The 16935-nt window shown below is 39.9% G+C and overlaps 1 protein-coding gene across 1 annotated transcript in view; it reads left to right on the top strand.

Annotated features, from left to right (window-relative positions):
* Positions 1 to 1246: 1246 nt before the first annotated feature.
* LOC127585077 (melanophilin-like) overlaps positions 1247 to 16935 on the top strand; it is a 94586-nt gene continuing 78897 nt past the window's right edge. Inside the window, 1 exon segment of the mRNA XM_052042648.1 lies at positions 1247 to 1356. Within this exon segment, the coding sequence (XP_051898608.1) occupies positions 1247 to 1356 (110 nt within the window).

The raw sequence follows: 16935 nt of genomic DNA, 5'->3' as shown, positions 1-16935 counted from the left end.
CATTTTACCATTAGTTTAAGATACCTCTTACAGCTGCACAAAATGTAAGTTCGCAGAATACCTGATAGGATCAAAATATTTCTGACCATTCTAAACCAAAGCTGTGACATGTTTCAATCAAATTCATCCTTTCTTTATCTGGACATTCTAATAACGAAAACTGCTCTTTTCCCTCCCTGCCCACCCAGCACCAACCCAATCCCACCCCACCCCCAGCCATCCTGCCTGCCAAATGCATGGTTCCAGTAGGGACCTTGCCTACCTACAGCACAAATCAGGAAATCAAATGGCATTCTCCAAAATTCTCCATCTGCTAAGTTTAATCATTCCCATCATATCTTCACGCTGGGTGAAGGTTTCTGCCAGGACCTGTGTTCATTAAAGTAACCTTATGGCATCTGCCCTCCCAGTAACACCTAGCCATGACTTAGAAGGGTTCCTAAAGCTCATTAATCACCTGGTTTCTCTGTCTGATAATGTTATTAATATTAACATTAGTCAGCTAGTGGATAGAAGTATATTATCGGCCATGGGAAGTTCAAAGGCATATTTCAAAGTTGGCTCTGTTAACATGGCATTTAGATTATGGTCAAATTTAAAGAGAAGACTATAGATGGATTTGATGTATTTTACAGAAAGACGCAACACACTCAGGTCTTTAAGAACATCGCATTTGCAATACTTCAGATTGATCCAATTTCAGGTCTTTAGGCCATTAAGAAGAGTTGAGAATGCTGTTCCAGACTGATCCCAAATCCTGATGAAAAGCTCAAAAAATGTGTCACCCGTTTCAAAAGTGGTAATTAGAATTAAGTTTTCAACTTTCACCCAGATGCTATTAATGTTGTGGTATAAGTCATTTCAGGATGCATTTAAAGAGATAATGGAAGCAGAAAATGCTGGAAGCACTCAGTAGGTCAGGTAACATCTGTGGAAAGAGAGAAAGTTTTAACAGTTCAGCTGTGAGACCCTTCACAAAAACTGAATGCATTTTTGTAGGGGGACAGGTTCAAAGAATATACTTCGAAGGTGAGGTTTATCAGTGAAAAAGGAACCGGCCTGTTGGACTGAATGATTTTTGCCCAGTTCCCATTGATATTTATCTATTGTGTGATTTTAAAAAGCATAACCAGAATATCTATTGCTGCTATTCATGAAATGTTTTGAAATGTGTGTTTACACAGATTTCTCCATTTGGTTCATCTGGCACACTTGTGATTGGTAAATTAAAGAGACTATACCAAGCATGGCAAGGAAGCTGGATCTTTCACAGTTAACAGAGGAAGAGCTCGAACACGTTTTCCACGTTGTTCAACGAGATATGAATCTGCGGAAGAAAGAAGATGAACGGCTTGGGTAAGCAGATACACGTTTTCCACGTTAATTGGAAGGATTCACCATGGTGACGGGCCATATCGCATTCTGTAGCAAAGGTTACACAGAGCAAATAAGCCTTAATTATTTCTTACATTAAGATCCATCAAACCTGTTCTTTTTTAATATTCGTTTTCAGGATCTGGGTGTTCACTAAACATCCCTATTTGCCTTTGAGAAGGTGGTGGTGAGTTGCCGCCTTGAATCAATGCATTCCTTTCGCTGAAGGGAGTTCCAGCTGTGATACCTTTGCAAGTCAGGATGGTGTATGAGTTGGATGGGAACCTGCAGACCTCAGTGGTCCCATGCACATGGTGCCCTTGTCCTCCTTGGTGGTACTATTGGAGTAACCTGGACAGGTAGCTACAGTATGTTTTGTGAATGGTACACACTGCAGCCACCATGAGGAAGTGTTGGAGGAAAGGGATATTTAAGGTGAATGACGGGGTACTGATCAAGCTGGTTGAGTGTTACTGGCACTACACTCATTCAACCAAGTGGAGAGTATTCCATCACACTCCTGACTGGTGCCTTGTGGATGGTGAAAAGGTCTTGGGGTGTCAGGAGGTGAGTCACTTACTGCAGGATATCCAGTCTCTAACCTCTATAGCTATGGAATTTATATGGCTTGTCCAGCTGAGTTTCTGGTCATTAGTGACCCTCCTTCCCTCTCCAGATATTGATGAGAGGGGACTCAGTGATGCTAATGTCATTGAATGTCAAGAGTAGTTCGATAGATTCCCTCTTGTTGGAGATGGTCATTGCCTAGCAATTAGTAGCACGGAAGTTATTTGCCACTTCTCAGCTCGTGACTTAATGCTGTATAGCGTTTGCCACATACATGCACGGGCAGCTTCATTTTCTGATGAGTTGAAAATGGAATTGAACATTGAGCAATCATCAGTGAATTTCTGGCACGAAGGTGGAAGGAAGGGCGTTGATGAAGCAGCTGGTGAAGGGTGGGCCCAGGACTCTGCCCTGAGGAACACCTGCAGTCATGCTTTAGGCTTGGATAATTTTTTTAATGCTTGTTGATTACAAGAGGAAGTCTGGACTAATATAGATAAGGAGTTCCACATCTTTGAAGACTTGGGAAATTAATCTTTTCAGTAAAGAAGTGCAGTTTCCAGGTTGTCAGTTGTTAATAATTCTCCAGTGCTGCACTGGTCTCATTACAAAATCATGACAAATTGACAGCTGCAGTGTTCGGTTCTACCGTTCACTGTTTCTTTAAACTTCTCTCCCAGATCCTCCGCTGGTCCTGATATGTACTAATTCTACATTTGGCTTTTATCCTGCTTGTGTGCTGCAGTGTTCATGGCACCTAAAGCCCAAACCGTTTCCTATTCTGGTATTCTCCAGAAACTGCGGATGGGATTACATTTTACTCCAGGCTATTTCTTCATCCATTATACTCATCAATCTTGATGCCCAGCAGCTCACATAAAAATAATGGTTGTTTATATGAAGTACTAAGGGAAAACCTTTGAAACAAAATCCAGCATATCAGGAAGGAAAGGAATCAAAGGAAACTAGGGAGATCACAGGTGTTTTAGCAATGCATCTAAAGACACATTCTGAGAAAGATTACCTGGAATTTATAGCATTATACTTTAATAGTCTGGACAATATTTTCAGGCTTGCTAAAACACAGTGGTACTAAAAGGAAACAGAACTGTGGTTCTTTGAGTTGTACCTTTATGAAATTGCTGTTTTGCTCTGATAATACTCAATAAGAATTGATTAAAGCAGCACTATCTTTGTGAAAACCGGTGTTGCTGTATCTTTTGCCACCTCGTGTTATTCTTGTAACACTAACTTGCTATGAAGGAGACTGCATTCCATGCACTGGAGTCCTTGAACTGTTACAGCACAGGAGGAATCCATTCGGCCCAATGGAACATGTGCTAACTGTCACGAACCAGCAACAAAAGAAACACACTGAGCATGATTCAGTGTTAAAAACTATTTTATTAATCACTACTTATGATAATATGTAAAATAAAAGTAAAAATGTTAGTATGTTAGAATTCAAGAATGTTAAACCTCGAACGTTAACCCCAAAACTAAACTCTTCGTGTGTGTGTGTGACAAAGTCCAAAACTCCCAGTTCCTGAATGGTTCTTAAAGTTCAGTTCCGCAAGCCATAAGGTGAAACATGAGCAAGGGCTTCTTCAACAACCACCGTTGTCTGAAGATAAGATGTAGATGTAGAAAAACATAGAGAGAGTACATACGAAATCCAAATGTTCCACGATGGAACCCAAACGACACTTCAGTGTTTACTCGGTAGTGACTTCCTCACCCCGAAAAGCATCCGAACCGTGGTCGTCCACATACAAATACTTGGTTCCTTCTACAGGTCAGCAACAAAGTGAACTCCACCGGATTATTTCCAACTTCCATACATGGATTTCAGTGGCAAACACAGTTATTGTTTCTCATCCATCGGTAGAGAAAACAAGCAGGCTGGTGTCTCTCTCCCTTCTCTCTCTCTCTCCTTCTTCTTCTGACTTCTTCAACAACGTCATTACGTCCTTTATCTTCTATTGACGTAAACACGCCCCACACACACATACACACACACTCTCTATCTTAAAGGGACTTTCACTGAGTCCGTAACACCTCCCACCTAAAAAAAAATTTTCCCAAGAAAATTTTAACCGCGCATACAGTTAGTAATGTTAATAATTATCATGCTACACAACTACAGACTATCAGATTAGTACAGATACATGTTTCCCATTTAACATCGGGAAAGACAATCAGCAATCACATTATCTTTGCCTTTAATGTGAGTTATCATGAGATCAAACTCTTGCAAAATTAAACTCCAGTTTAACAGCCTTCTGTTCTTGTTTTTGACTCGGCTCAGAAACACCAATGGGTTATGATCTGTATACACAGTCAATGGTTTCTGAGCGGTGCAAACATATACACTGAAATGTTGCAAGGCTAAAACAAGCGACAGTAATTCTTTCTCTATGGTGGAATAATTCTTTTGATGCTCATTAAATTTCTTTGAAAAGTAAGCTACAGGATGGTCAATATCATCAAGGTCACCCTTCTGCAACAACACAGCTCCTGCAGCTTCATCACTGGCATCTACTGCTAATGAAAATGGCTTTTCAAAGTCAGGTGTTTTGAGCACAGGAAGGTAGCATAAAATGGCTTTCAGCTTCTCAAATGCTTCTTGACAGGAATCTGTCCAAACAAACTTTACTCCCTTCTTCAGAAGATTAGTTAGGGGAAGAGCAATATCAGCAAAATTTTTACAAAATTTTCGATAATATCCAACCATTCCCAAAAATCTTCTAACAGTCCTCGTACCTGTGGGAATAGGGAACTCAGATATAGCTTGAACTTTTGCCTGAACAGGAGCTTGCTTGCCTTGACCTACAACATAACCAAGATACGTCACAGTGGCATGGCCAAATTCACTTTTAGCCAAGTTAACTGTAAGGTTAGCCTTGGAAAGTCTTTCAAACAACCTTTCTAACGCAGAGATGTGATCTTCCCAAGTATCATTCCCAGTCACTAAGTCGTCAATGTAGGCATCTGTATGTTTTAACCCATGAATCACTGAATTAATCATTCTTTGAAATGTTGCCGGAGCATTTTTCATTCCGAATGGCAAAACATTGTATTCATACAATCCAGAAGGGGTTACAAAGGCTGAAATTTCCCTTCCTCTATCTGTTAATGGAACACACCAGTACCCTTTTAATAGGTCAATCTTTGTAAGAAATTTTGCCTTTCCCACTCTGTCTATGCAAACATCCACCCTAGGAATAGGGTAAGCATCTGACTTTGTTACAGCATTCACTTTCCTGTAATCTGTGCAAAATCTAACAGTTCCATCAGGTTTAGGTACAATAACACAGGGCGAACTCCAATTTGAAGTAGAATGTCTAATAATATCATTTTCCAACATGTATTTTATTTCCTGATCAACAAGTTTACTTTTTTCCACATTCATTCGATATGGGTGTTGTTTGATTGGTTTTGCATCCCCAACATCAACATCATGGGTAATTATCGATGTTCTGTTTGGAACATCTGGGAACAAATTTTTAAATTTTAAAATTAATTCTCTCATCTGTTGTTTTTGTGAAACTTGTAAATGGTCCAACTTCGTTTCAAGGTTCTCCAGGATATTTTGGTTTTTTAGTTTTGATGGAACAATATTTGGTCTAAATTGGCCTTCCTCAACATCAACATCAGGCATTCTAGAAACAACCTTTACATCATCCACCAAGGCCACAACTGAATCCCTCTCATAATAAGGTTTTAGCATGTTTACATGACAGAGTTGTGTTTTCTTGCGTCTATCTGGTGTTTTGATTATATATGTTAGATCAGTCACTCGAGATTCAATAACATAGGGTCCAGAAAAACGAGATTGCAAGGGATTATTTTGGCTAGGGAAAAATACCAACACCTTTTGCCCCACTGCGAATGTCCTAGGCCGAGCACGTCTATCAAAATATGTCTTCATTCTTATCTGGCTTGTTTTCAGATTCTCTCTCGCTAGCTGGCAGACTCTCTCCAACCGAGTTTTAAATTTTTGGACATAGTTCAACAGACTCAAGTGAACTTCTTCATTTACCCATTGCTCTCTTAACAACTCCAAAGGTCCTCTCACCCTATGTCCAAATACAAGCTCAAACGGACTAAATCCTATTGACTCCTGGATCGATTCTCTAACGGCAAACAAAAGTAAATGGATACCTTCGTCCCAATCCTTGGTGTTTTCAAAGCAATAAGTCTTCAGCATATTTTTGAGAGTAGAATGAAATCTCTCCAGAGCTCCTTGAGATTCTGGGTGATATGCAGATGATACAATCTGCTTTGCTCCCAGCTCATAGACTATTTGTTGAAAAATTTTTGACATAAAATTACTACCTTGATCAGATTGGATTTCTTTTGGCAAACCAAACAAGGTAAAAAATTTTACAAGAGCCTTTGACACCGTCTTGGCCTTAATATTTCTAAGGGGTATTGCCTCTGGAAATCTAGAAGTGGCACACATGATGGTTAACAAATACTGATTTCCAGTCTTAGACTTTGGTAAGGGGCCAACACAGTCCACAATCACCTTCGAAAAGGGCTCCCCAAAAGCAGGAATTGGCTTCAAAGGAGCCACAGGGGGTTTTTGATTTGGTTTACCTACCATCTGACATGTGTGGCAGGTTCGACAAAACATCACCACATCTTTTCTCAAACCAGGCCAATAGAATTGTTTCAAGATCTTCCCTACAGTTTTATTCACACCAAAATGACCACTCAAAGGCATACTGTGGGCCAGGTTTAAAATCTCATCCCTATAAACTTTTGGAACAACAACCTGATGAATAACTTCCCATTCCTCAGTAACAGGAACATGAGGAGGTCTCCATTTCCTCATTAACACTCCATTTTTGACATAGTATCCAGTTGGCACTTTTTCAATCTCCTCACATGAGAGTGCTTTTTCTTTCAATTCTGTCAATTCAGGGTCCTTTGTCTGTTCCACCATAAAATCCTTCCTCGACAAAGACAAATCTTTAAATTCAGGCTCACTATAAGGATGTTGATCCTCCAGTGAAGACAGAAAAGTCTCAGATAAGGCATCATAATTTTCTTCCTGTTTAGGACTGTCACAAGGAACCACATCAGACTGCACCGGACTGTCTGTCTTGGCTAATTCTCTAGCTCTAGCTCGAGTCACCGCACATGATGGGTGAACATCTGGATCATTCTCAGACTCATCAATCCTTGGTTTGGTTGTTAACTGTACCACAGGATCACTTTCTCCATCTGCAAGGTCATTTCCCAATAACAAAGAAACTCCTTCCACTGGCAAACTAGGTCTTATCCCTATCTCGACTGGTCCTTCTACGAACTTTGACTTTAAAATCACCCTGTGAAAAGGGACAGACATGGTCTCACCTGTAACGCCTCGTACTAGATTTACTTCACCAGTGTCACTTTCTTCACCAAAATTTAAAACACTGTCCAGCAAGAGAGATTGACTAGCCCCAGTATCTCTAAGAATTTTCACTGGCACCTGGGGTGACTCATCATTCAGTGAAACAAAACCCTCTGATACATAAGAACGGAATTCCTTCCTCACCTCCACCAACTTTTCCGCTTTTCCCTCTTGCAAGGACTGATCTTTAACAGCATCTCCTAAACCTTTTTGATTTTTAATTGCCTGAAAGCAAGCATTGGGCCCAGCTTCCTTCTTTTTCTTCAAAAGGGCACAATTAGATATCACATGGCCAGGTTTCCTACAGTAATAACAAGTACGCTCAACAGGTTTCTCCAGCCCTGGCTTCTTTTCATCTTTTCCTTTTTGATTACCTCCCAATTTAATCTCCAGTTTACCTGGATTGTCCTTATAACTCGTTTGAAAGGTTTTAGGTTGTCCCCATTTTGGATTTAAAGCATAAATGTCTGCCAACCTAGCAGTTTCTTGTAAAATTTCCACTCCCTTTTCATTTAAATATGTTGTTAATTCAGCTGGAACACATCTTTTAAAGTCTTCCACTAATATCAATTCTTTCAATTTATCAAAATCCCCATCTACGTTTTTAGCCATGTACCATCGTTCAAAACATATTCTCTTTCCATTGGCAAATTCCATATAAGTCTGATCTGCAGATTTCCTCAAGTCTCTAAATTTTTGTCTGTAAGCTTCAGGTACCAATTCATAGGCCTTCAATATAGCTTGTTTTACCTTGGTATAATCAGCTGCATCCTCAGCAGACAAAGCAGAATAAGCTTTTTGAGCTTTACCTTTAATCACACTCTGTACCATAAGAGCCCATCCTTTCCTTGGCCAGTTTGAACTCACAGCAACCTTTTCAAAATGTTGGAAATACTGATCAACCTGATCTTCCTCAAAAGGAGGGACTAATCGAACCTCCCTACTGGCTGAAAAACCATCTTCAGAATCAGATTCCAAACTCCTACGCTTCATTTGTAACTCATGCTGCCTCTGTTTTTCCTTCTCCTCACTATCCAGCTCCATCCTCTTCAATTCCATCTGCTTCATTGCTAGATCAGCCTCTATCTTCATCTGAGTTAGCTTTTGTTCAGTCTCTAATTTCTTTTGTTCGGCCTCTAATTTCTTTTCCTCTTCTTCGGCCTCTAATTTCTTTTGTTCTCGTTCAGCCTCTATCTTTAACTGGGTTTGTTCTCGTTCAGCCTCTATCTTTAACTGGGTTTGCTCTCGTTCAGCCTCTAATCTCTTTTGTTCTCGTTCAGCTTCTAATTTATTTTGCTCTCGTTCAGCCTCTATCTTTGCCAGCTGCACCTGTGCCTCAGAAATTGCTATTTCACTGCCAGGAAACTGTTTTAACACTTCCTTCTCAAACACCTTCTTTTCCACATAATGGCCAGCTATCAGTCTCTGAATATCTGCCTTTCTCATAGACTGCTTTACTTCTGTAAGGTTTAGCCTTGTAGCAATCTTTATCAAATCATCCTTTTTCGCCACCTCCAATCCTTTTTGGGTTGGTGACTCCAAAAATGCCTTAATATCCATTGCTGCTGGTTTCCACACACACAAGCCAATTAAAAAGAATTTATCAGACCTCCCTCAAAAATCTTTGGATTGAATCCCGAACAAATCTCGTCAATCTGGGGAACGATCCCAGACGACACTCGTTAACCTTTGGATTGGATCCCGGACGAATCTCGTTAACCTTGGGAACTATCCCGGACGAGCCCCCAATTTTGTCACAAACCAGCAACAAAAGAAACACACTGAGCATGATTCAGTGTTAAAAACTATTTTATTAATCACTACTTATGATAATATGTAAAATAAAAGTAAAAATGTTAGTATGTTAGAATTCAAGAATGTTAAACCTCGAACGTTAACCCCAAAACTAAACTCTTCGTGTGTGTGTGTGTGACAAAGTCCAAAACTCCCAGTTCCTGAATGGTTCTTAAAGTTCAGTTCCGCAAGCCATAAGGTGAAACATGAGCAAGGGCTTCTTCAACAACCACCGTTGTCTGAAGATAAGATGTAGATGTAGAAAAACATAGAGAGAGTACATACGAAATCCAAATGTTCCACGATGGAACCCAAACGACACTTCAGTGTTTACTCGGTAGTGACTTCCTCACCCCGAAAAGCATCCGAACCGTGGTCGTCCACATACAAATACCTGGTTCCTTCTACAGGTCAGCAACAAAGTGAACTCCACCGGATTACTTCCAACTTCCATACATGGATTTCAGTGGCAAACACAGTTATTGTTTCTCATCCATCGATAGAGAAAACAAGCAGGCTGGTGTCTCTCTCCCTTCTCTCTCTCTCTCCTTCTTCTTCTGACTTCTTCAACAACGTCATTACGTCCTTTATCTTCTATTGACGTAAGCACGCCCCACACACACATACACACACACTCTCTATCTTAAAGGGACTTTCACTGAGTCCGTAACATAACCTTTTGTGATAATCAATCCAGTAAGTTCCATTCCTAAGCTCTTTCCTCACAGAGCTGCAAATTTTCTATGTCACTTTTATGTTATGACAATGACTTTTTAAATTTTTTACCAAATGTCCTTTGAGCAGGTGTTGAACCAATTGTTGTTGGTCTACAATAAATCTATTTTACTTCCATGTATGTTTTCACATTTTGTCTGCATCCTCTCCTTATCTGTGTGTCTCACAGCATAATATTCGACACGAGAATGGCCAGGCAACGTGCTCCGAAACATTGTCCTTATGTATACCATTATAATGGGGGATCTTCCCTTGACCAACAAACTTGGCTACCCTTGGAGAATGCTCCACTTGCAGTGGGCCCCTCAACCAACTGGGAGGCTGGCTCCCAGTTCCATTCCCACAACGGCTTTCAAAGCCAGCAGGCCGCTGCCCCCATGTAAAGAAACCCTCTCATCCACTTAACAAATGAAATGCTTTAAATTAACTGAATTAAGTTAAATAAAAAATGAAACTAACTTCTACTTACCACTGATTCAGCCTGCTGGGAGTGCATAGTGTACAACCCAATGGGCAGCTTTCTCAGCCTGTGCTGCAAAATCTGGTCTGTTTGCTCTTCCCATTGGATCTCATGAGGAGTCCACTGGTGCAATGTGGGTGTCCTGAAATAGGTACAGCTAAATGGAACGCTTGTGCTTGAGAGGCCCAAGCTTTCATCCAGTTAAATGGTCAAGTCCATCATATCTGAGATGTGCCAGTTCTTAGTTAGAAAACTGGGGCCATTATAGACTTGTGTGGCTTGGTGTCAAATGTTTATAATCACTCCTGGGGCATTTTGATTGATTAAAAGTGCTATATAAGTGCAACTATTTGTTATTGCTGTTATGCTGTACAATATTATCCTGTGCTGGAAGGGGTGAGAGGTGACCTTATTCCCTGTCACTCTAGGGCAGTACCCAAATCTTCATCTTCAATCTTTAATTATATAGCTATGTTAAGGAATTATATTACAAAAGTGTTTTTAATTTCACTTTCACCCATCACCTCCCAGCTTCAGGTGCTATTCCCACTCTCCCCTCCCCCATCTGCCTATTATCACCCCCCCCCCCCCCCCCACCTGATACACTTATCACCTACCAGCTCTTGCTCCAACTTTTTATACTGGCTATCTTCCCTCTATCTTACAGTCCAGATGAAGGGTCTGGACCCGAAACGTTGACTGTCTATTTCCCTCCATAGATGCTGCCTGACTCACTGAGTTCCTCCAGCTCTTTTCTGTGTTGTTTGAGATTGAGTCTGTTTGCTTTGGCATTTAAGGCTTGCATGGATCAATGTGCTGTGGGCAAGGAGCAACTTAATAAACAGGGCAACGTACTATTTACTAAATCTTTTATCACTACATTCAATGTACAAGAATCAAAACCACCCATTGTGCAAATAAAAATCCTTCATTGTATATTTGGGATAGGCATGAGTTGTTCTTGTGACTAAAATACATCAGAGGAAAGTTTTAATGTTCCTTAAAATTGAAGGTCTCTGGATACTTATTTGGCAACAATTTGCCTGCTGGCAAATTCTCAGATTTCATTTTGTTTTAGCAGAAAATTAAGTACTGGACAAAAATTTGGTTGTTACTACCAGATGATGGAACATGGAACTTTTAGATAATTCAAGTAAGCAGCCATTTCTGTTATGTTAAATCAGTTAATAGTACCTTGTATGTGAGTCAGAAAGTGTCTGGTGAATTGGATGTGAGTGGGGATGTAAAACAGACAGAATTGCATTCACTGACCAGTATACGGCACACCCAACCTTATGCTCAATTAGTTAATGAAACTGAATGTCAATAGAGAACTGAACAGGTGACCAATAAGAAACTTCCATTGGTGTGCCCCACCAATGTATAATTCACCTTCCTTGTATTCAAAGCTCACTCTAAAAATTTAAGCAGAAAACCTAGATCAACTTCTCCTAAATGTGTGTCTAGTTCCAAAAGGCTCTCTCAATGTTGCCTATGAAATATATATTTGATAGAGCAATAATGGAAAAGACCAAGTAATCCATTCAGACAGTCCCATATAATTATGGTATTAAATATATTATGATACACACACATCCCCTATCCACCTGTCTTGGGAGAGGCAAAACCAATTATTTTTCATCAGGAAATCAAAGTAGCTCCTCACATGCCAGAGGACTTAGCTGTAGTTGTTGATGGTGAGGAGAGCTATACCTGTGATGGAACTGGCAGAGTCCATCACTCTCTGTAGCTTCTTGTGTTACTGTGCATTGGATTTTCCATACCATGAAAGAACCAGTCAGAACGCTTTCCACTGTACATCCATGGAAGTTTGTCGGAGTCTTTGATGACATGCTGAATCTCATTAAACTTTTAAGAAGGCTGGGCACCATCTTCATGGTTGCATCAATGTGCTGGGCCTAGGATAGATCCTCTGAGATGTTGACACCGAGGAACTTGAAGGTACTCGCCCTTTCCACCGCAGACCCTTCAATGAGGACTAGCGCGATGTTCGCCTGACTTCCCCTTCCTAATGTCCACAACCATTTGCTTGGTTTTGCTGATATTGAGCACAAGGTTGTTGTTACGACACCACTCAACCTGCTGACCTATCTCACTACTGTACGCCTCCTCATCGCCATCTGTGATTCTGCTAACAGTGGTGTATTTGGCAAATTTTCAGATGGTGTTGGAAGTATGCATAGCCACACAGTCATAGGTATACAGAGAGTAGAGCACGGAGCTAAGCATTCAGTGCTGAGGTGTGTCTGTGTTGATGGTCAGTGAGGAGGAGATGAGGATTCCTATCTGTACTGATTGTGGTCTCCCAGTGAGGAAGTCGAGAATCCAATTGCAGAGAGGGGTACAGAGGCCCAGGTCTTGGAACCTGACAATATGTTTTGAGGGGATGATGGTGTTGAATGCCAAACTGTAGTCAGTAAACATCGGCCTGACATTTGTGTTCTGGTTATTCAGGTGGTCCAGGGCAGAGTGAAGAGCCAGCGAGATAACACCTGCTGTAGACCCATTGTAGTCATAGGCGAATTGAAGCAGGTCCAGGTCCTTACTAAGGTCAGATGTATTATGTCCATCCATGCCCAGCTGTTGTCAGCTACCTCAACATCTTCCTATTGTTCATGAATCAATTATACAGCATATTAATTCCCAAAAGCAATGAAGAGTTTTCTTTGTTGTATATGTTTTAGGTGAGGACAACATCCATAAGAGTATTTACTTATTTTACATGTTTGGTTACTTCACAAATACCATGAATGGCACAATATTTGGATTGCATAAGCTGTGCTTTAACATCATGGGCAAAGCTAGGAATCACATTCTGAGAGGATCATGCTGTACTAATAATTATACTCTGAATACATAAATAACAGTCTGATTATGTAAACTTTGGCTGCCATGCTGCATTAATGCTTTATCTGTGCATGGATCACTACAGAACAACCTTCTAGCCTAGTAATTTTGATTCTGGCTTGGTACATGAACATTTTTCCACAATGTCATATGGCAACAGCTGTTGCTGCATAGGATGGCACACTTTCCACTTTAGCAGCAGACAATATTTTACTTCCAGGAAAAGAAATTATAGAACAAACTGTTAATGGAATGAAGCCTCCATGTTAAGTAACAACCTATTAAGACAGTAGTGCTTGTAATAAGAACTGAGAAAGAACTTGCATTTATATAAAAATTGGTCCATTCCCTATCTGGTCATTATACAATCATTGGACAATTTGAGTCTGATCACAATTTGCAAGTATATTCAATGTAAGCTCTGTAGATTTGGCTGCAATCCTCTCCCTCATACTCTGTTATTGTTTTATTATAACTTGCCAATATTGAGATGCTCCACATTTAGCATCAACGGAATTCAGGAAGTTCGATACCTATCACTTTGCTGCCTCAACTAATTCTGAAATTGCTGTACATCTTTATGTAAATCCCATAATTTCCCCAGATCATTTATTTCACATTTATTTGCAAAATACTTGGGTTGCATAAGCTGTGCTTTAACATCATGGGCAAAGCTAGGAATCACATTCTGAGAGGATCATGCTGTACTAATAATTACACTCTGAATACATAAATAACAGTCTGATTATGTAAACTTTGGCTGTCATTGAGTTCATCTTACAATCCTCTCCTCACTGTTACAGTATGTTCTTGAAGTTTGCCTACTGTTTACCTGAATATTCCTTGAAGAAAACTGTTCTTGTCTGCATCTTTGCTGGGCGTTTGTTTTGCATTGCCTTCTGCCCTATGTGTCAAATCTATTACAGTGTTGAATGATTGATGAATATATCTAGAAAAAAAAACTTGATAATGTTCACCAGTGGTTTAGCACTTTAGGCAATAAACTAAATGCCAAGTGGCAGGTTTGTGTCATTTAAGTGAGATTTGTCTTGAGTATCAGGTGAGATCTTCAATTAATGCTCAAGGAACTCAGACAATTCACTGACATGTTCAATGTTGTAAAGAAATTGCCTTAAACCATGACTATCAGTTTTTAGCCTTCCTGAAGCAACACACCATGAAGATGGACTGGATGGAAGTGACAAGCCTATAATGGACTAGGGTGTGTTCACCACTCTCTACAGGTTCCATCAGTCCAGTTGCCATACCAGGCTGAGATACAACTCATCAGTAAACTTTCTATAGCGCATCTGTAGAAGTTTGAGAGAATCCTCATGGACATGCCAAATCTTCTCAGATGCTAAAGAAAGTGAATACGCTGATGTGCTTTCTTGATCACAGCATCAGTGTGAAGTTGCTCATATATGGATGCCAAGGAACTTGAAGCCGTCCACCATCTTTACAGCAGCTCCATTGATCAGGACAAGGTTGTGTATGCCTCCCTGCTTCCTTAGGTCAACAACCAGCTCTTTCATCTTGCTGACGTTAAGGGCTAGGTTGTTGTTCTGACACCATGACACAAGATTCACAATCTCTTTCCTGTACTCCATCTCATCATTGTTGTTGATCCAGCTGATAACAGTGGTATCATCGGGTTGGCGCTGTATCTGGCCACACAGTCATAGGCGTACAGGGAGAAGAGCAGGGGACTGAGCACGCAACTCTGGGGAGCACCAGTGTTGAGGGTCAGGGTGGATGAAATGTTATGCCCAATTCTAACTGACTGAGGTCTGCCAGTCAGGAAGTCTAGAAGCCAGTTGCAGATGGGGATTGGAAAACTACAAATGTAACACCACAACTCAGGAAAGAAAGGAGATAGAAAGAACAATAGCTAATGGCTAGTTAGCCTAGTATCTGGGAAAATGTTGGAATCTATTATTAAGGTAATAATAGGATATTTAGAAAATCATGTCAATCAAGAAGAGATACATGGTTTTTGAAAGGAAAATCATGTTTGACAAATCTGCTATATTCGTGACGATATAACAAACTGGATAAAGGAAAACTAGTAGATTTGGTTAATTTTAATTTCCAGAAGGCATTCAATAAGGTGCCACATAATATGTCACTGCACAAGATGAGAGCCCACCGGATCAATGGCATGGATAGGGGAGTGGCTAACTAACTGAAAATCAGTATACACTAGGGTGTCACTGGGATCAGTGCTGGGGCCTCAACTATATGTAAACTGTGTTCATGACTTGGATGAAGGTACCGAGTGTACTGCAAATATGACTCCCTTTTTCAAGATGGGGGGAAGACAATAGGTTGAAAACTATAGGCCAGTGTAACATCTACTGGAGTCAATATTCAAAGAACAAGCAGCTAATCATGTAGGAAAACTGAATATAATCTTTCTTTTACAATATTTTTTATTAATTCCAGATAGAAAATACAAAGTACGCGAAACAAAAGAAAAAACAAAATGTTACAAAATACATTTATTGAGTCACACTTGAAATCACAATATCTCATATTGATAAACAGAAATGATAACTAATTAATATTAATAAATTGGAATAATTTTATTATTAAAAAAATCTAAACCTGCTACCAAGACCAAAGCTGTTTGGTTGAAAAAAAACAAAAAAAAAGCCCTGAAGACATAATAGTATTAGCCAATATCTGTACTTTAAGCACCAAATCAATGGTTTTGAAAGTAGTTCAAAAAAGGTCCCCACAATATTTGAAATTCCAGATTAGATCCAGAAATTGAATAACGGATCAAAGCTAAATATAATCAAACCAAGTCAACGTAGTTTCATAAAAGGCAAATCAAGTTTGACAAATTCGATTCAGCTCTATGAGGATGTCACAAGCAGAGTCACAGAGGGGAACCTGTAAATGTGGTTCATTTAGATTTCCAGAAGAAGTTTGACAAGGTGCCACATAAAAGGCTGGTGCACAAGTTAAACACTCATGGCATTGAAGGAAGTGTGTTAGTGTGGATTGAAAATTGGTTTTCACATAGAAAACAAAGAGTTGGAATAAATGGATCTTTTTCAGGTTAGTAGGATGTAACTAAAGGAGTACCCCAGAGATCAGTTCTTGGCCCTCAATTATTTACTGTTCATATAAATGACCCTGAGGAAAGAGCATAATGTAAGTAATCCAAATTTGCTGCTATCACGAAAATAGGTGAAAGGGGAAGCTGCAATGAGCATATTGTGAATCTGCAACAGGATATAAGTATGTTAAGTGAGTGGGTGAAAACTTGGCAAATGCAGTTTATTGTGAGAAAGTTAAATTGAGCTATTATCTAAATGGAAGGAAACTGCAAATGAGTGAAGCTAGGAATCTAGGAGTTCTTGTGAATGAATCACAAAAAGTTAGGCAGGTGCAGCAAATAGTTAAGAAAGCAAATGGCATATTGGTCTTTATTGCAAAGGGGTTGGAGTTAAGAAATAGGGAAGTTTTGTACAATTTGACAGGGAGTTGATAAGGCCACACCTGGATTACTGTGCACAATTGTGACAAATTATAAGAGGCATAGAAGAGTGCTTCGTAAAAATCTTTTTCCCATTGTTGGGGTATCAAAGACAAGAGGGTATTGGTTTAAGATTTGAGGAAGAAGCTTTAAAGGGGTTTTGAAAGGAAAGTTTTTTACACAGAGAGTGGTAAAATCAGATACAGTCACAATGGATGAGAGATATTTAGACAGGCATTTCAATCC

The sequence above is a fragment of the Pristis pectinata genome, chromosome 1 (genome assembly GCF_009764475.1).
Source record: "Pristis pectinata isolate sPriPec2 chromosome 1, sPriPec2.1.pri, whole genome shotgun sequence".
NCBI lineage: Eukaryota > Metazoa > Chordata > Chondrichthyes > Rhinopristiformes > Pristidae > Pristis > Pristis pectinata.
This window is presented reverse-complemented; position numbering and strand designations above follow the sequence as displayed.